At 38.6% G+C, this 20,779-nt stretch overlaps 1 protein-coding gene across 4 annotated transcripts in view; it reads right to left on the reverse strand.

Annotated features, from left to right (window-relative positions):
- Window positions 1–20,779, reverse strand: part of PDLIM3 (PDZ and LIM domain 3) — a 40,086-nt gene that overhangs the window by 10,776 nt on the left and 8,531 nt on the right. Inside the window, exons 2-6 of one of the 4 annotated variants that reach the window (XM_012000184.1) lie at window positions 18,872–19,023; window positions 17,222–17,306; window positions 8,138–8,205; window positions 2,153–2,416; window positions 428–558 (exon numbers count right to left, since the gene is read on the reverse strand). In XM_012000184.1, the coding sequence (XP_011855574.1) occupies window positions 428–558; window positions 2,153–2,416; window positions 8,138–8,205; window positions 17,222–17,306; window positions 18,872–19,023 (700 nt within the window). Of the gene's footprint in view, window positions 1–427; window positions 559–2,152; window positions 2,417–8,137; window positions 8,206–8,572; window positions 8,761–17,221; window positions 17,307–18,871; window positions 19,024–20,779 lie in introns of all 4 variants that reach the window. The other 3 variants (XM_012000185.1, XM_012000186.1, XM_012000187.1) reach the window with 3 other exon arrangements.

Genomic DNA, 20,779 nt, shown 5'->3' on the forward strand with positions numbered 1-20,779 from the left:
TAAATGATAATGTGTGCAAAATACTTTTCACAGAACATGGAACATAGCAAGGGTTTGTTAGAGTGTTGTTTAGTTTTTGATGATGGTGATACTCCAGAGTGTGGGGGGAGGCTGAGAAGTTTGACAATATTTGTTTAAAATGATATCTCATGACTTGTAAGCTGAGTTAGCCCTTGACAACCATTAATGCAATTTGTCTTTGGTGTCCTTTTATGACTTCAGTTGGTGGCTACTTGGACATGTCCCAGAATCTCCTTTTTTAAACTAGGCACCATCCATATCCTATCCTTCTGAGCAAAAATTCATTTGGCTCCCAATTAAAACCAAGTTTTAGACTTTTGTTCCCAGTATGTTTGCTGTCCTCCCTGTCCCGCCGCCTGCAGTGGCCTCTATCAATACGTTTCAGCGGGTGTCAGTGGCTGCTCACCAGAGCCATTGTCCACCATTCCCTGGAGCACTCTGAAGGAGCCCGACTGGCGAGGCTGTGTGGGCTCATTCCGATTGTCGTGGAGCATCCGGTACACGTCTGACTCGGGGGGCACCGAGGCCGTGGGCTCGCTGAAACACAGGCACAGCGGGGAGCATCATCAGGCGCTGGGAGGCACCAGACGTGCAAGAGGCCACAGACATCAATACTCAGCCATTACTCTATGCACAGCCACTCCTGAACAGAGGTCTAGTATTTTCAAGTGAATCTCTAGTATAGTTAAAAGCATAATGTGAATTCACAAGGCTGCCTTGGAAATGTCATTGAACAACAAATCGAGGAGTTGCATCCACACTCCTCCACTTGGCAAAATACTTTAGAAGGAAAGTAAAAGATAATTGTCAGGAAATAGTAATTAAGAAAAACAAGACTTGGGTCTGATGGATATATAATGATAGATGTGAACAAAATTAACTTTTCCCAGAGAAAAGGCAATATACACATGACGGAAAGTGCAGCAGTAAGCACCCAGTTAGATTATTCTCAGTCATCAAACTGTCAGTAAAATTCAGATTTACTTTTGATATTAAACAAAAAGTATATGGTTTAATATGTTTTTAGTTTTAAGGCTAATTTGTCAACCCCTGGAAATAATAAAGGTATCATTTTACTTGTAAATTCTAGGAATTTAACATCTCAGGGTTTGAAAGCCTGTAATACAGAAACTTACATTTTTATATCTGCTGTAATTGACTGCACTGTCTTTTAAAAATAGCCACATTGAAATTCATTTACTATAATGACAGCAGCTTTATTTTAACATGCTTTCTACAAATATATTCATAATGGGCAATAAAGAATTTTATCATAATACTATATGTTTAACACTAAAAACTTTATTATTTTATATCATTTTATTGTATTATCTAGAAAACATACTATCTGTAATATTTTTATTACCTATGTCATATTTGCAAATGGCTTTGAGATATCTTACACTATTATTAATTCAATGTGTTCATCCCAAGAGATAGCTTTGGGATATCACTATTTAACACTCTTAAGCATTATAATAATTTAATTTATAAATAGTGACTCTGTAATAGTGAAAGAAGCAATAAGATTTTATCCTATAATAAATATTTTTAATCAAAATCTTTATGGCAAAAGTACTGTGAACAAAGAGTTATAACAAAGAAAAAATGAGTCAAAAAAGACCAGCAAAAATTCAATATCTACATTAATAGCCTGAGGGTATTCACCCAAAAACCTTCACGTACAATAAACATTTTAAATGGGTAAATAGTGACCTCTCCACAAGCTCTATCAGAAGAGAGAAGAATCATCTCATAACACTCCTGTAAACCTCCCACCTCCTTCCTCATTTTTGATCCCCAAAGGACATAGGGTATACTAGATTATAAATAACTTTGAGAAGTATTACACCACACATTTGTAAAGTACATTGTAGCTTTTGAGAGACATATACATTTGGTCCTTACAGGGTTTCATTTTATTGCTATTGGACACATAAAGCTCTACTTAGATAATTCCCCAAATCACCTTTACCATCAAGCCTAGATATTTGCAATAAATCCTTAGTATTTTTAAAAAGCTTTTCACATAGCTTTCTTTCCATTAAGACAATGTTAAAAGACACCCGTAAAGCTGACACTGCCCACGTGTTTAGTTAATATGCCCATGGTTCAAAAAGACTCGTATTACCTCATCAAAGGTGTTTCCCCTAGGGCTGTTGAAACCTGACCCTGAAGTGTTTCCATAATATTGTCATCTGAGTACAACTGCATAGGTGTATTAAACTGAGCATGTACAATCTTCACACCAGGAAGTTCCATTTCCAAAGGAATGTTAGGGGCCAGCTTAGCCGCCACTTTCAAGTCACCTGGGCAAATGGTACTAACAGTACTGACAGAAGAAGGGGTGCTGCGTCCACTGCCACAGTCAATCCCGGAGGGAGTACTGCATCCACTGTGTTAATGACCACGTTACACAGAGATGGCACAGGGAGCCAGACAGTCCAGACAGAAGAACACAGAGAACAGGTACAGAGAGGTTAAAAGGAATTGAAGACAAAAGTGAGAGGTGAATTACATCAAAATAAAACCAAATCTTGATTTGTCACTAGAATTTGTTTAAAAAGGGAAGATGTTGAAAAATTCGTGATTGAAAAAAGTTTAATAAAATTAAAAGGTACAGGTGATACTGCATTTTTTGGCTCTGTTCTACGAGGCAATGTGTAAGTTGAGGGTTACATGTAGAAAAGTTGTATATGAAGTAAGTAGAAAATTTGCAGCTATCCTCACTTTTTAAAAATAGGCCAAAGACTTTAAAACTGGTCAATATCACAGACAAATGATGAAGGAAAATTACACTGGCTGGACATCCTTTTACATTTCTCAAGTGCAACATTTAAAATTCAAGTTTTAGTGAATACCGAACATGCAGCATGAAGATGAAATCACATATTTGGGCTCAACATTTCAAAATCAGAAGTATATTTCAGTAACACAGTTGAGCTTTAATTAAATAGTAATTGGTAACTTGCAGGTTTTATGGTAAAGATTATGTTTTAAGGCTATCTTGTAAATATTTTGTTACTATTTTAATATTTTCTATTTTTACTCTTTAATTCTGTGAGGAGTACCCTTTAAGACAGCTGTTCAGTGGTTTAATACAAGCCCTAGAAAGAAACCAATAAATGCTTGTCACCTTGATATTAATGATTAGAGGAGAAATAAAGTGGTGTTTCACTCTTTTGATGCTTATATTTCTTACATAGCTATTTTATGCACAATTTCAGAAGCACACATCTATCCCATGCATATTTCCCTTTTCCTTTTAAAGATGCATTTCAGAGACTTATTAAAACATCAAAGCCCAGTCATGCAAATCGAAGAACTAGGGAGATTTCACATTCTATTTGGAAACTGGATAGGGGTCAGTTAACAACTGACATGCTAGTGACTAAAAAGTCCATTTTCCCACGTGCATGAGAGATACCAAGAGATTTTTGTAAAAAAAGCATAGTCATTTAAGACAAAGCAAAAATAAATATTAGTATTAATATACACATCTATCATACTTTCCAGTTAGTGTCGCCGTAAGCTCAAGACAGAGAATGGATGTATATGGTGTGTTTACCTCTAAGTCCAGATTGTCTCTGGTCTCAAGTATGGCCCCATATCTGCATTTACTCTCTAGAGGTATTAATGCTAACTTCAGCCCATATAAAGATAGGAAACCAAAATGATATTGAGCAGGAACTTTTTCCACTCCAGCAATGTTGCATCCTGATTAGTCTGGAGAACTCATGTCACTAAATGGGTTTAAATTTTTTTTTTTTTTTGTCTTGTGTTATCCAATTTAACTACCTACATAACCTAAACCAGACAGGTGAATACGAGCTTGCTCCTTCACTTCCTGCCTTTTGAGAACCTATTGAAAACCCAGACTGTACAATGTTTAGATCACATACCAAAATGTCAAGTGGGCTATTCACCGTTTTTGTAGGGTCTATACTGACTCTTGAAATGGCCTGCAGCTGGTAAAAGAATGTGAGGACATTTTCAGTCGCAGTGCAGTTTAGTCAGGATCACGTGGATTTAACCTGAGTGTAATGAAGCTTATGAAATCAGTTTAGGGATTTGAAACAGAGTTAAATCTTGGGAGACTTCAGCCTCCCAATAATGAACCTACTCGACTGGCATTTATAACTACTCTTACCCTACTATGTGCCAGACATAGTGCCCGTACTGGGCAGATAAACTATGATCAATTTAGAACTTACAGTTATGTCATGTCTTATAGTAGTTATCAGTAATATTTTTCTGCTATAAAAGTCATGTATAACTTGACTCCTCCAAAACTTAACTACCAATAGCCTACTGTTGAACGGAAGTTTTACAGATAAACAGTCTATTAACACTTAAATAGACTACTATCTATGTATATTTTATACATTCATGGCAAATCTTTTTCTTAATTTTTTTGATATTTCAAGGCTACAGTTAGTGACCTTTTTCAAATTGTCGCAAATCTCCAAAAATTTTTCCAACATATTTATTGGAAAAAAAATCCACATATAAGTGAACTTGCACAGTTTAAACCCATGTTCTGAGGGTCAATAGTAAATGCATATTTGTGCACTATGTAATTTTAGTTGAGCATGCATTCCTAGTTCCTTTATCAATCAGGCCCATGTCTATCAAATAAATGAGAAATGAACGCTAAGCAAACAAGGATGAACTTTTATACATTTCTGGGCCAATTTAAAAAGATCTTTTAAACTGATCCTTTAAGTAAAACGGGTTTTCATGGATTCCAGTCACTGTGGCTATCACCGGGGATATATCATCATGGGTCACCACGACTTGTTCCTGATGACCTGGAAAGGTAGATGCTAATGAGATTTTCTGAGACTGACTTAGTGACTTGGCAAGGCCACTCGTGAGGTTGATAATGCAGTCAATTACTTCATGCCCAGATACATCATTTGACAGATTGCTAATTTCTCTGGGGTGTGTACAGACATTTTGGGGCATACTTCTGGAAGCAACTTGTCCAAAAACCACTCATAGGATTGTATTTTATCACTTGGATCTAAAATACCTTACATATGTATTTAACTGTAGCTTTCGCCTTAAAAATTTTATATATTTGCATGTGAAAACACCAGTCTTTTAAAAGGCTTCAGTCATGATGAAATAATCAAAAGAACCATAGCTAATAGTAAAACCCCAGGGAAATTAAGCTGTTAACAATTTAGCATGTGCAACTTACTTTTTTTTTTTTTTTTTTGAGACAGAGTCTCACTCTGTTACCCAGGCTGGAGTGCAGTGACATGATCTCGGCTCACTGCAACCTCTGCCTCCCGGCTTCAGGTGATTCTCATGCCTCAGCCTCCTGAATAGCTGCAATTACAGGCGTGCACCACCATGCCTGGCTACTTTTTTTATTTTTAGTAGAGATGGGGTTTTATCACATTGGCCAGGCTGGTCTCAAACTCCTGACCTCAGGTGATCTGCTCACCTTGGTCTCCCAAAGTTCTGGGACTACAAGTGTGAGCCACCATGCCCAGCACTAGCATGTCCAACTTACTTTGGATTAAAGAAGTTCATAACAGTGTAGTTATAGGGTGACTATGGTTAACAACAATTATTTATATATTTCAAAATAACTAGAGGAGTGGATGTGGAATGTTTCAAAGCACAAAGAAAGTGACTGCTCGAGGTGATGGATACCCCAATTACCCTGATTTGATCATTACACATTGTATGCATGTATCAAAACAGCACATGTACCCCATAAACATGTACAAGTAGTATGCACCCGAACAAAAACTACAGTTGTTTTAAAAGTTAAAAACACATGTAGTTGTAGGTTGGTATGCAGCCACTTACAATTCCACCTTGATGAAGAATAGTTTGGTGGGAACAAAAAATTCAGAAGTTACAGCAAATAGTGAGGAGGCACAGGAAGAGAAGAAGGATGTTGGGGCACTCTTTAACAATTCTACTTCTTCTTTTTTTTTTTTTTTGAAGACTCACACCGTCATCTGGGCTGGAGTGCAGTGTCATGATCTCACCTCACTACAATCTCCACCTCCCGGGTTCAAGCAATTCTCCTGCCTCGGCCTCCTAAGTAGCTGGGACTACAGGCGCCTGCCACCACGCTCAGCTAATTTTTTGTATTTTTAGTAGAGATAGGGTTTCACCATGTTGGTCAGGATGGTCTCAAACTCCTGACCTCGTGATTCTCCCACCTCTGTCTCCCAAAGTGCTGGGATTACAGGTGTGAGCCACCACACCAGGCCTTATAGTTCTTTAAGATTTGTGCACTGGCATCTGTTTTTTAAGCAAATCCCCTCATTTCTGTTTCTCTCCTCCTCCCTTCCAAATTCAGCTATATTAAAAGGTGTTATCCTCAAATGACGTTATGAGCGGCTTGTCATTATCCCCATGTTTCAGTTAAAATGAAAAACATTTTTTAAAGGCGATTATATACCTAGGATTCTCTGACTTTCCTGACTTTTTATAAAATTGAATGTTACAGGTTTTTAGTAAAGGCAGGATAAGTGTTACTCTAACATATCACTTTATCCAAGCCTTCTGAAGCCCTAGAGCTGGTGTGGGTGGACTTAGTCACACTAACCTGAAAAGAATGCAAGTTATTAATTTTACTGTGCTCTTTTGGGAAGTTGTATATATTCAACAGTAAAATATTGTATCATTTTAACTTTAAATCCAGTGTTTTGTTATTGGGATTGGGCTGGGGTGGGGAAGCTGCTGAAAGTGGAGAAACGGAAAAGATGCAGATGAGAACAGAATGGGAACGAGGGAACACACAGAGAGAGGCAGGAGAGGACACAGAGCTGCCAGCATCGGGAGCGAGACAGCTCTGGACTCTTGCCACTCGCTCGGGAAATGGTGTGCACCCTCAGGATTCGATTCCTTTATGCAGTAAGCATTTATTGGGCGTTTATTTTTTCTGTTCGTAGATGGTCGCTTATTGAGCATTTATTCTGTCTCATTTCTAGGTGCTGGGTGTACAATGTTGAGCCAGTCAGACCAGGCCCCTGCAGACATTGAGCTCACGTTCTAGTGGAGGAAGATATGTTCACTCATGGTTGCCTTCTTAACGCCTTTCTCCTGCTCCTCCAGTCCAGGGCTCCTTCCTGGATCTGATATCACAAGAATTGTCCGGCATGTTTTGAGACAATCACCCGACTCTGCCTGTAGCTTACTGAAAGGTCTGGACATGGAAATCATACAGACGGGATGACCCCCTCTCCACAGCCTATGGCAGGAGTCATAAGCTCGGGTGTCTAGAGGGGCCAGGAGGTCACACATGTATGAAAATGAGCCACGTCTCACACACTGAAGAGTGATGAGCATTTTGACAAGATGGTGAGTTTAAATGTTCTGTCTAAAGGCACTTACATTATTTTTTTAAAACAAAAAGGTTAAATAAAACATGCCTGTGAAATAAATCCACCTATGGGCCACCAGTTTGCAACAGCTGCGGTAAATCATATTCAATGTTCCTGTCAGAATCAATCCAGTCTAACCACCAGCTTCCTTCCTGTGGGCTGACCGGCTTAGCTGAGGTCAGAAGGATGGAACTGAGGTTTCCTGAAGTCACTGTTTCCTGATTTGGCAATACAGGGCATTATTTTCTTTCCCCTTAGGTTGGAGTTCAATTTCTAGAGAAGATATTTGAAAAGGATGATCTGAAGATGATCAGTTTCTCTACTGAGAGACGAGAAGGAAGAGCTTGCTCCTTCTCATTCTGTCTTGTTCACCTGATTCCTTGCTCCTAACCGGGGCTGGTTTCCATGCTTGCTCCCGCTGGCAGGGCTTTCCTGACCTGGGATAGATACACCGACTGCCCGACTCAAAGGTCACGGTGTTCTGGATGGGATCCCCAGAGCCTCAGGGGTGTTCACTATAAATACACGTGGTGATTGCATAAAATTTCACAGCTCTGTAATCCTGTCAATATTTACTCTTGGAAATGAAAGTTATTTGGCTTCTGTACTCTGCTAAGTGAGTTTGTTTCTTTTTGCTTTTGAAATAAGCTTCGCAATGAGAAAAGCCACTCCAAACATCTACAAGTTACTTTTCTCGATGATTAGTAAGAACTGATTTAAGAAGCATGCACTGCAAACTTCACAATCTCACAGCTTATGACCTGCTTCGGCCCGGGATTATGAAAGGTTTGGGCCGAATATTGTGCTTGTGTTCAAAGTAGTTCACATCCTGTAAAAACAAAGCGTTAAAAAGGCCCCTCAGTGGAAGACGAATTCTTTTTCAGATAAGATTAAACGAATGATAATTGTACAGAGAGGATTATTTACCACCAACTATCGTCATAACTAGCAAAGGTAATGATGGAACCAGGACCATCTCTTCTTTTCAACCATCTATCCACTAAATGGTCAGGCACTGGCGGACCGGGCCCCACAGCAATTAGAAACATGTTTTAGATGCTTGTCTTTAAAAGAGAAATCTGATAGTGCCTTCAGGAAAGTAAAAATAAAACAGCAAGAGCTGGACTTTTGAAAAGAAAAGAAACCATACTATCACTGTTAGGTAGACTGTGGCCAGAGCAGAGTCGGATACTTACTTTTGAGGTGAGCTAGGAATGAGACCCCGCAGCTGTCCATGAAGCGCATCTTGTATATTGCTAGTTGAATAGAGCCCAATTGGTGAGTTATAGGAAGCGCTCACTACCTGTCTTTTGTCATCAATGTTTGCAGCTGCAACAAAAGGCTGGGCCCTTCTGTTGTGCGCGGTACCAATGGGTTTGAATTCCTGTACAATGGCAGACAAAATACACAGAGCCACACAGCGCACAAGAAAGCCATTAGTGAGCGAAACCAACAGCATCACTACTGTTAATAAAGGCATCTTTACCCACGACGAGATTGATGGAAAGATTAGAGGAGGAGTTAGCCATACATTTTCCATGGTTTTCTCTGAACTTTACATGTGCTATATTCACTGATCAGATGTTAAGGTGAAAAGGAACGGACCTTATTTAAAATATTATAAAATAATTTAAACATTGCATCTCTTATCTGTCCCTGACTTCTTTATCTATAGCTTTAAGAAATTCTAATGAGTCGTTTGAATGCAGACATTTTGTGTCAGAAATGGGATTTTTGGCTCCAAAATTATACTTAACATTTTCTCAAGTAGAATTTACATATGGTTTCTCTTATATTGATATATTGATAAACTTTCCCCCACTTTGAGAAACGAGGGAACAAAACAAGGAGAATGAGCGTTTATGAATAACTAACTACCCTGAATCATTCAAACTAAGCCAGGTAAAGACGCGTTTTCAAAAACGTCTTTAAAAAAAAGTTCTTAACTTGGATTAAGCTGTAACCTTAATTTTAGAAAAAATAATTGAAAGACTCTTTATGAAAGAAGGAAGAGCATACACAACCACCCCTTCCTTTTGTATTGTGATGATTTCATGCTGTGTGTTTGAAGACCTCTTCATGTTTACTCTAGTCCCCAAAAGACTAAAGTCAGTAACTCAGAGAGAAAATGTGTGTGATTCACAGGAGGATTTTCACTTTATTCCCTGGGAAAAGGACCAAACAGCAGAGTCCTCAACCCTGAGTTGGAAACATGTCTGAATGATCTGAAATCCTATGTTATTTTTTTTAATGTGGGAATCATGTTTTCCAGATTTTATACAGATTTATAATTTCATAAAGCCTTTACAACTTTTTTCTTCTAAGCAACAGAAGAAAAGCAAAAGGGAATATGCTCAACCACAGGTCACTGATTCTCTTTCCAAATCTTTTATTTATTTATTTATTTATTTATTTATTTATTTATGAGACAGAGTTTCACTCTTGTCGCCCAGGCTGGAGTGCAATAGCGTAATCTCGGCTCACTGCAGCCTCCTTCTCCCTGGTTCAAGCAATTCTCCTGCCTCAGCCTCCCGAGTAGCTGGGATTACAGGTGCATGCCACCAGGCCCAGCTAATTTTTGTATTTTTCGTAGAGATGGGGTTTCACCATGTTGGCCAGGCTGGTCTCGAACTCCTGAACTCAGGTGATCCACTTGCCTCGGCTTCCCAGAGTGCTGGGATTATAGGCATGAGCCACTGCACCTGGCCCCAAATCTTTCTATTTGGCAGAATTAGTAAGATAAATCTTTCTAACACTATTTTCCCTTACACATTCACATCAACTTCATTTACTTTTGTGAATGTGGCACCAGTGTTCCAGATTTGAAATCGTACAAACATATATAATTATTTGAAATAATACTGGAAAGAGATTATTGTCTTTAAAGCATTAAAAGATCCTGTAGTATTTATTTCTCTCTTCATTTCAGGTAAGTTGTGGGTTATGCTTTTCTGTTAGAAAACAGACTGTCGAAAACAAAAAGAAGAAAAGAAGGAGGAGGAAAGAAAAGAGAGTCTTTCTTCCCCGGGTGTAAGACCAGAGTTTTTCATAGAAGATTCTTGTGCCTGAGAATATGAACAACTTCCTATAAAACACCTTCTTTCAGTTCTCCTGAGCGTCCTCCTTCTTCTACTATCCGGGCCTACTGGCAAAGCTCACTTAAAAAACAAAAGTTATGCCAGGGCAATGGGGTGCAGCTTCGAATCCTAGCCTAGGAGATTTTGGCTCCACCTGCCCCAAATCTCAGGGGACCTGAGAATCCGTGATGCGGTGAAGAACAGCTTTTCTCTCACCAACCTTGCACAGCATATTTTAACAGCCTCCTGAACCCAGAAAGAAGGTCTGAGTTGAATTCAATTTAGTCTGTGATTTTCTAGTGTGATTGAGTTGGCTGATATCTTGTTCACTTAACTTTTTTCCTTCATAATAAAGGCTCACGGCCAAGGAGTTGATTAACATTATTGTAGCTGCTCTTAGGGAGCAGAATGACCCAAACCATCAAATGCAGCTTTAGAAAAATGCCTAATCCTAGAGTCTGCGAAAATGTGTGTAGCTAAACATTTATAAATGGCGCAATCTAAATGTTTTAGCTGATTTATTAGTGAATTTGGATTGGCTGAGTTTTGTGATTAACCAGTATAATTAGCCATTATTATGGCATGAAAAACTAGAAATAATTGTAAGTAATGACAATGGCCATGATTCAAGCCTTTTTGATATGAGAGAAGACAGCACGCTAATTGCCTAACTGCCTAGTTTAGTTCTGGTGGATTATAAGTCTCTCAGGCTAATTAAAGAATCAGGCATTACTGAATCACTTGTTTTGTGGAGCTTAGCTTTTTTTTTTTTTTCCTTAAACAAAGTAAGGCCTGCCTTAAAGTCTTGGTAAGTAGAATTGAATTAATAAAAACTAACATAATATAATAGCCTTATGGAAAATACCTCTGCCCTTATTTCTTCTTAGCCTTAAGATGATAAATAAATACAGGTAGTGTTGTCCTGTAAATGAGGCAACTTCTCTGAAAATATTTGTGCATTCATAATCTCTAGTAGAATTTCTAAATAGCAGCATGTAGTTAATCAGCTCCAAGCAATTTCTTTGCAATTTTCGGTTTTGGTTATACATATATTGCAAAGATCACAAATGCATAATTTGTTTAAAAAAAACCAAAAAACAAAAAACCAACAACCTCTATTTTACATTCAGATCTTAAAAGAAAGTGTTTCTAATACAGGCTGCAAACATTTTTATTTAGGCTTTGCAAAGCATTAGTTTATGGGCTTTTAGAGTCATTCCAAAAAGCACAATGAGGTGTATACACCAAAGGTTAACAAGAAATTTAAGTGGGGCACTCAGAGGTAACATTCTATCCAAGGCTTACATCATTGTTGATGGTCAAATGTAATCAAAAGACAAAACCAATTAGAAGTCTGCTGTTCCACTTTAATTCATTTTTATTTTTCCTGGAAAAATCACAAGTAACTGAAAATACCAGTTAAAAAAGTGTATGCAACAGTTAATATAGTCCAGCTCTTGTGTTTATTCTGTCTAGACAAAACCACCCAAATCATTCTTATTTCTTAGGAATTCAATATGTAATGATTCCCATGAATTGATACATTTAACATTTTTAGTTTAAATGTTAGAGGCTTATATTAAGGAACAACATTTTGAACTAACAGAATGCTAGAGCTGTCGCAGTGAAAGCTAAGTAACCTGACAGAACTCTGCTGACGTGAAGAGGATGCAGCCATGGCCAGCGGTCTCCCGCATCCTCGGAATGACCTCAGACACGACAGCAGTCAAAGGCTTCACCTTTCAGCTTCTTACTTGGAGACTGCTCACAGGTAAAGATTCAGATAATCTTTACGATTCAGAACCATCTCCAACAGAAACAGTATGTTTGATTCATATACACACATACATATCTACATACAATATGTATACATATGTATATATCAAATCAAATCATATATATATGAAAAAATGGTGGGTATATAAGAGAAACAAACTCTATGAAGTGATCTTATATTTAATCAAGCCATGATGAAGAAATTATATTTCATCATGTTTGAAATTTATAATCACTCCCTCCTCATACTCACCCCTCAAATGAACAGTAAAGACACCCTTACCATCATTTTTCCTCCAGTGAGCAGTTTCAAGGGTTACCCATCTCTCACTGGGAAGAGTTTGAGGAAACGGTGATTATGAAAGCTTGTTTTATATGGGCTGCCTTCCAGTTACCAAAACACTTTTTATTTATGAAAATAAAAATGACTTTATCGCACACTCTTCTTGACTGTGTATGTAAACTCTACCATCTTCTTTGGCGAGGATGCAATCCTTTTTATGGAAATGGAGATAGCTTTCTTCTTATTTAGATAAGAACCATCTTTGTTTCTGAAAAGCATCTTTCTTGTATTGTGATAGGCACAGTATACCTTTGAGTTGTTCACCCAACATTAAGCAAATATGAGGGCTATGGTTTGAGACTGTAAGCTTTGAAAAAGGACAAATAGCTTCATTAACATACTCTTAGTCAAGAGCAACACTTTGTACTGAAAAATGGACCATATTGTCTATTTTTGTACAGAAAAATAGATTGTGTTCAGGATTGCATTGAAGGCATTTATTCAGGGGCTGGGAGTTGATCTAAACAACACCTAACATGCTCTTTATGCCTAAAATTCAAGTCTAAACTCATAAAAACAAAATCTAGCTATTTGATGATAGCATGGAAAAATTATTATTATTATTATTATTATTATTATTGAGATGGAGTCTCACTCTGTTGCCCAGCCTGGAGTGCAGTGGTGCAATCTTGGCTCACTGCAACCTCTACCTCCTGGGTTCAAGCGATTCTGCTGCCTCAGCCTCCCCAGTAGCTGGGACCACAGGTGCCTGCCACCACATCCAGCTAATTTTTTGTATTTTTAGTAGAGATGGGGTTTCACCATGTTGGCCAGTCTGGTCTCAAACTCCTGACCTCAGATAATCCACCTGCCTTGGCCTCCCAAAGTGCTGGGATTATAGGAATGAGCCACTGCGCTCGGTCAAATTTTTAAAATCTAGATATTAAAATTTTATATCAACTATTCCTATAACCGTATAAGTAAACGTCTCCTTAGCTTAAACCTATGCACAGGGGAAAAAACCCAGAAATAAACATACTAACATTTTATTATCTGTGACTGGGCTTGGATGGTAGAATATCGTTTTTTCCCCAACAAATAGATATTAAAGTGAAAAAGTGTATTTTATTCCAATGTCAAAGGTCACATAACTTACAGTAAAAGTTTGACTTGGGTTGAGAAACAAAAACTCAAATTTCACATTGCTCAATGTCCTTTTGCTATTCATCTGCAATGACATCTTGAAGCATGATACATTAATGGCATTTGTTTCTTTAACTGACACATATTTGCTGTCCAGAAGATTGCTCTATTTGCAGAGTTATCATTTTGATAAAAAAGAAAAAGACATCTTTTTTGTACAGCTTTGTATTACTTAGAAAAACAAAAAACCCTATAACCATAGCTCAGCTTTTCTCCAGTCTCAGTCCACAAGTGAAACTCACTGTTCGACTTTTATTGGCACATTTTGTTCTAGTTTACAGGATTTTTGGACAGCAGGAGATAGACTGCAATTTAGTTATTTTCGTGTGGGGAATGTCTGTCCTGAAGGATCAAGTCACATAAACTGGCCATGCAGAAATCTGGCCTGAGAGGCTCATAAGGAGTAGAAATCCTTTGGTTCTTTAGTAGAACTGAATTTGTTCTTATCTTGGAGCATTTCAAACACTGGCCTCTTGGAGAGGATGTCAGTAAGAATTAATCATGACGCCAAGCAATGGAACGTTTAAAGGCTCCATCTGACTGGCTGCTATAGACCTTAACCTAATCTTAACCTTTAAAAAAAAAAGCAATTTTATCTCATTTTTCTCATTTGTAGTATCATAAATACTCATATTTTCTAACCCCCAAATGTGGGACACAAGGGCTAATACATGATTGACAAGAGGTCAGAGTATTTAAAATTAGGATTATGCCTTAAAATCCCATCTTTAGAATAACCATAGTCATAAATTAATACTCACAGACTTGCAAAAGAAGCCTCTGTTAGAGCTACAACTTGGAGAATCACCCTTAAACTCCAGTTCTGGAGCGGTGTTAGCAAGACGCGGGCTCTCATCCTGGTCTAAACTCACTTTGTGCTTAGTAAATACCTGCTGAATTACCCTACATGCCAGGGTGAGGGATGCAACCATGAGGAAGGATCACTGGGGATTTGGCACTTTGGTCAGATCTGTCTAGTTGGCCTCATTTCTTGCATCTCACATTAATGAAACTGGGTTTAAAAATTAGGAGAAGTTCTTGCATGGAAAAATAATTTGCAAAGGGTGCAGTGCAATATTGGATGTGTGCTGTGTAGGGAAAAGGAAATGCAGAGTCCCATCTGGTTGGTCCAGGTAGTAAGAGGCTGAGTGGTCAATAAATGCATGTATATTGACTTTAATTTTCAAAAGCACCATATAGTCTCTTTTTCTCATGTGTTACCTCCAGGTGATAAATTGACGAGGGTGGGAGGAAGCAGGTTGGCTTGGGCATCTCTGCAAAGGGCTAGATACAAGTGAGAACTCTACCTCAAGAACTTTCTTTTTTTCTTCCAATCTTTTCTTCTAGCAAAGCAAAAGTTGACTAGAGGCATCATTATTCACCAGCCCACCTAGTATGTCACGGGGAGTCACCATCAGCATTCAGATCCCTTCTCATTGTATTTATTATCTGTGCCACCCATTTTATCTTTTGCTCACTTACCCCAAAGAGCACTTACCCTACCTAAGTATCCCACTCAACTTTCTTTTTCTTTTCTTTTTTTTTTTTTTTTTGAGACGGGGTCTTGCTCTGTCACCCAAGCTGGAGTGCAGTGGTGCAATCACAGCTCACTGCAGCCTCGACTTCCTGGGCTCAAGCGATCCTCCCACCTCAGCCTCCTGAGGAGTTGGGACTTACAGGTATGTACCACCATGCCCTGGTTAATTTTTAAAATTTATAGAAATGGGGTCTCACCATGTTGCCCAGGCTGGTCTCAAACTCTGGGGCTCAAACAATCTTCATACCTCTCCCTCTCAAAGGATTATAGGTATGAGCCAACGCGCCTGGCCCCACTCAACTTGCAAGATTAGTTTCCGTGCAACAGCTGGGAGTGATGGCAGAACACCATTCTGAGAACTGGCTCCCAGGACAGGTCCTGGCAATGTTAGAAAATGCACAGCTCATTTTTAGGCCCTTCAGTTCCTTTCATCCATTTGTCAGCTATTTATTGAGCTGTGGGCTATTTACTGAGCTAGGGGGGCTTAGAGGGAAGACAGCAGCCTCAAGCTTCCTGCCTTCATGAATATTCTCTGTCCTGATCACTCCTTTTGGGGCTTAGTTTTTCCTCCTTTTTGCTTTTAGTAGATTTTAGATTCAGACTCCACCTTCCCTTTAGTCAAAACTCTAGGACAACAATCTAATAAACTCATTTCCTCTAAAGATTATATTGCTCAGGGTCCTTCTTCTCCCGGAGAGATTCTATTTTAACTGAAAATAAAGCTTGGATCCACTTGTCATGACCCTTGTAATAGCAACGAAGAAGGCATTTCTAGCCTCTAGGATGTCCTATCACGTAGGCAGCTAACTATCTCACCAGCAAGAAAGGCCAGGAGATTTTCTGATTCCAGACTGGGGTGGGGGTAACGTACTGATAATAAGGAGAGCTACCACTTATTTGAGTATTTCTATGAACAACTCAATGTGACAACTTCTTCGCTTGTATTATTTTATTCTAATCTTTGAGAAGCCCTAGGAGATACATGTACTGATGTTATTCAACATCTTTTCGCAAAAGAAATCAGAGGCTTATGGAGACAAGTGGAAAACTTGAAGGACAAACTCAGGGGTTGATTTTCTTGAAAGGGGAAATACTTCTAAACATAAATTACAACTGTGTTTTCAGTTCCCTTTCATCAGTTGTATAGAAAAACTACATGCTGGGAATATCTAATCAGTTTAGCAGGAACATGTGTTTCAAGAGGGGTAGTAAATGTACGCATCTGTATCTCTAAACCTTTAGAGCTTCTATGTCGAGGTCATAAAATGCTTTTCTTAATTAGATTTCTCAGTACATCACAATCAAGATTTGATTTAATTTCAGGTTTTTTGGACCTTTTGAAAGTAGACATAGATCAGCACCAGATGATTAGATTAATTTAGTTTATTACAGTTGCCTCCAGAGAAAATCCTTTATCTTTTATAATTCAGCTGTAATGGCAGAATATCACCATGATCACACTAGGCAACACTCTTTTCTTAGAGTAAATTTAATTACAGAATCCCAGAAGTGAGAATTAAAGAAGAATATAAAATAAGATCTGGGTGAAGACCTGGAAGGATTGAAATTCACAATAACTAGTAGATTGGAGGCACCTGTTTCAAATGGTAGACCTTATTTTTGCCTTGCTTTGTTTTAACAACTTCAACTCCTTAGATTACCTCACGGTCATTTCACAGAAGTCCATCACAAGAAATGAAAAAATAATAAGTGGACTCTGTAGATTTAGCCAAATTCTTTCTGATGGGAGCATATTTTGTCTTTCAACAAGATGTTCACATAGGAACACTACTTTTTCTTGATGTAAGAAAACACGGATAATATAAATTAATCTCAGAGAAGAATGACAGACAACAGCTTCATCAGGTGGCTTGTTTCAATTTTTCTATTTGTCTCTTCTTCCCCTTGGAAGGCATCCCAATGATTTAAAAGGAAATACAACGTATAACGTTTGCTCTAAAATTCATACCTGTGGTTCTGATTCTAAGTTGATTTTGAAAGGATGGGCTTTCCCATCTTCAGACACCTGTGGAGACCATAGGCGAGTTTCTGCCCTGGAAACAAAATAAAATTTGTAAACTTCAAATTCTAATGGTACTTTCAGTTTTAGTATACTTTAATTTCCCATTATGTTTGTGAAAATACTAGCAACCCTCACTAACTTACGCAAAAGCAATATTTCTTTGTTGCTGATTATTCTGTATTTTCCCATATAATTAGTCTTTTTTTTTTTTTTTTTTTTAAGATGTTGTCTCCCTCTGTCACCCAGGCTGGAGTGCAGTAGCAAAATCTTGACTCACTGCAACTTCTTCCTCCTTGGTCCAAGCGATTCTCCTCCCTCAGCTTCCCAAGTAGCTGGGATTACAGGTGCCCATGACCATGCCTGGCTAATTTTTGTATTTCTAGTTGAGACAGGGTTTCACCAGTTGGCCAGGCTGGTCTTGAACTCCAGACTTCAAGCGATCCACCCACTTTGGCCTCCCAAAGCACTAGGATTACAGGTGTGAGCCACCACACTCAGCTGAAGTCTTACATTTTTAATGTCCTTTTGGGGACTGTAGACTAGATAAAAATTGCCTGGAGTACACTGTGCAGTTTCTGGAGGAAGGAGGCCTGCAATGCACGTGGGGAACAGGAGAGGGAGACTCTGCAGGCACACTCTGCAGATGACCACCAGGCAAGGTCCCTAGACCTCCCTACTTCCCTCCAGTCCTATTGAGGCCACTGCAGAAGACAGTGAGTGATCTGTCAGGTGGATTTGTTACTGGCATCAAGGAAATGTGCTTTGTCCAACCCTTCCCATGCATCTGCCTGCGACCTAATGGCTCCTAAGGGACTGTAAGCTTGGCATGAACACAGGTTACGCATCGAGAGTGAAAGAATCTACTTCACCCCATGAAACAGCAGATTGGTGGATTGATTGATCCTTCTGTACCACAGCAGGGAAAACTGCAAGTACAATCATAACAGGATGAACACACAGTAACAACCACTATAACAAATTACTATTATCATGGTTCAGTTTTGGATCAGGGATCTGATGGCAGGAGGTCAGGCTCAATTTCTTAGTGTTTTTGGGGGGTGGGGTCAGAAATGTCTCAGTATTTAACATGCCCACGTACATACGCACTCTCACACCTGTAACGTTCTTCTGGGCTGAATTCTGTACAAAACAGCCAATGGCAGACAGGATATTAGCAGCCAGTTTTTAGTACAATTACAGTTGGGCAAATCAAGAGACTCTTTCAGGGGAATCTCTCCATTCCATTCCATTCTCTATCACACTGAGAACAGTGATATAACTAGTTGTGCTGTTCAGTGTTTATGTGGCTAATAGTTGTTCTATTTTCATAGTTAATTAACTGGGTTATTACTGGAACAAATTCTTTCAGCCTCTTTTATTATTCTAACATTCCAGAGAATCGTTTTTAGAAATGATTTGTCAACAACTGCTAGATTGACTGACTTTAGTAAAGAATTAAGTAGTTGATATACAAAAAAGCCAGCCAAAATACTAGGTCTGTGGTACTCCTTGCTAGGAGGATGAAGTTATTTATAGTTCTGGTTCAGGTTCTCCTGCAAAACAGATCAGATTTAACTACCATTAGTTAAGAAGCACCTGTCAACTTTGAGACACAGCTGGTGAGCTGCTGCTTTAATCCTGTCCTGCGCATCAGCATGAGTCATGGACTCTGTCCCAAAGCCGTCAATAGCCAGGATGACATCTCCAGGACACAGGTTGGCAGCTGCCGCCTTGCTTCCTGGTGTAATCTGGAAGAAATCATGGCACTATTTAAAAACCAACATCCCGCAATATCTTGAGTTTTGTGCCTGACATTTGTATTTCAGCTTGGTAACATGGTAAATGTTTCACTGGGCGGAAAAACTGTAAATCTAACTTAAGAAACTCTTAGTTGGTCAATTGAGTTAGGTCTATTTTCTCATCATGTTGAATAATTTTGTTTCTTACTAACCACATTTGACATTGTTGTATCTGTTACTCTCTTTTAAAACGTCTTACATAATTCCAGTCTATTACACTTTGTTTAGAAATCTGTAGAGACTAACAAGAAGAGGCCAGATAATACACAAAATTATAGCTTCTCTTGAACCCTTCAGAGAGCTGAAGTCACAGGGCAATAAACTTAAAATCTAAGGAAAGATAGGTGCCTTCAAGCAAAGGCAAGACATGAGCACAGGCTCAACTGCATGGAGCAGGGCATGGAGGAAGACGTGGCTCCCATACTAGCTGTTATGAAGAATTCAGCTAAAATTATTAACAAATTGCTAAAGATCCAGTGTGAGTTAACATGAGTGTATAGAACTCCTGGAAACCACAGACACAAAGGAACTTTGTATTCACTCATGGTTTCTTCCCTCATCCATGGTGCTGTGGCCATTCTGATTTCCTTTTAGTTCCTCATGTAGGCCAAGCTTGTGCCCCTTCTGGGGGTTTTATGCACTCTTATTTCTGCCTGAAATGCTTCCCTTACTCTTCACTCCTTCTCACCCTTTAGGTCTAGGTTCAAATCCTGCACTCTCAGAAAGACTTTGCCAAACATCTGAAGTAGCTTCTCTAGTCCTTCCCCCATCGTTCTTCACCGTTATACCCTATTTCCTTAATGAAAATTATTTGTACTTTTATGTTTATTTGTGTATTGTCTATCTTCCCAACTAGACTGGATGCTCTTGAGGACAGGTACAATATGATGTATATTTCTAATACTTCACAGTGTATACCCCAGTACTTAGAATCATTGAAGAATCAATTAAAAAGCATTTAAATTAGAGCTTACATAAAAAAGAACTAGTCCCTATCTACCCAAAGATCATAGCTTTTAATGTCAACTTGTCATTGCTACGTTTGCGAGTTTCTAACAGAGCAGAATACATACTAAGTCAAATCTCAAACTGCTCCAGGAGGAAACTAGATTATTTCTAATGCTTTGAGGATCAGTAATTAATTCATTTGCTTTTTCTTTATTTGCTTATTCTAGCTATCTAATTGTGGTTCTAAGGAAGATACAAGTTCATCTAAATAAATAAAATTGCTAAAATAATAAGTTCTCATGTGTCCTGGATCTTCTGTCTCATCACTAAAATGTTTATTGTACTCACTTTATTTCTGTGATCATCTCACTGTAGCTATCACAATGATTTTTCCAGTAGGAACAGTTAATAGAAGCTGAGTGAAGACAACTGGGGATAACTATATCTTAGCCTTTGGGAGGCATTTCATAGCGTTTTCCATTTAGAAACATTCTCAGACTCAGAACTGTTAGAACAAAAGTTACCATTCCCAAAGTGACTTGTAGGGATAAAAATAATCTTAAACTTTCAATTTTCTCTAATTTGTCAAAATCAGTATTTTCTATTTTTAAATGTCTAAGACTAGAATAATTTTCTTTGAGTTAAAACACAGGCCAGGCATGATGGCTCATGTCTGTAATCCCAGTGCTTTGGGAGGCTGAGATGTAAGGATTGCTTGAGGCCAGGAGTTTGAGACCAGCCTGGGCAAAATAGCGAG

This window comes from Mandrillus leucophaeus, unplaced genomic scaffold, assembly GCF_000951045.1.
Source record: "Mandrillus leucophaeus isolate KB7577 unplaced genomic scaffold, Mleu.le_1.0 Scaffold62, whole genome shotgun sequence".
NCBI classification, from domain to species: domain Eukaryota; kingdom Metazoa; phylum Chordata; class Mammalia; order Primates; family Cercopithecidae; genus Mandrillus; species Mandrillus leucophaeus.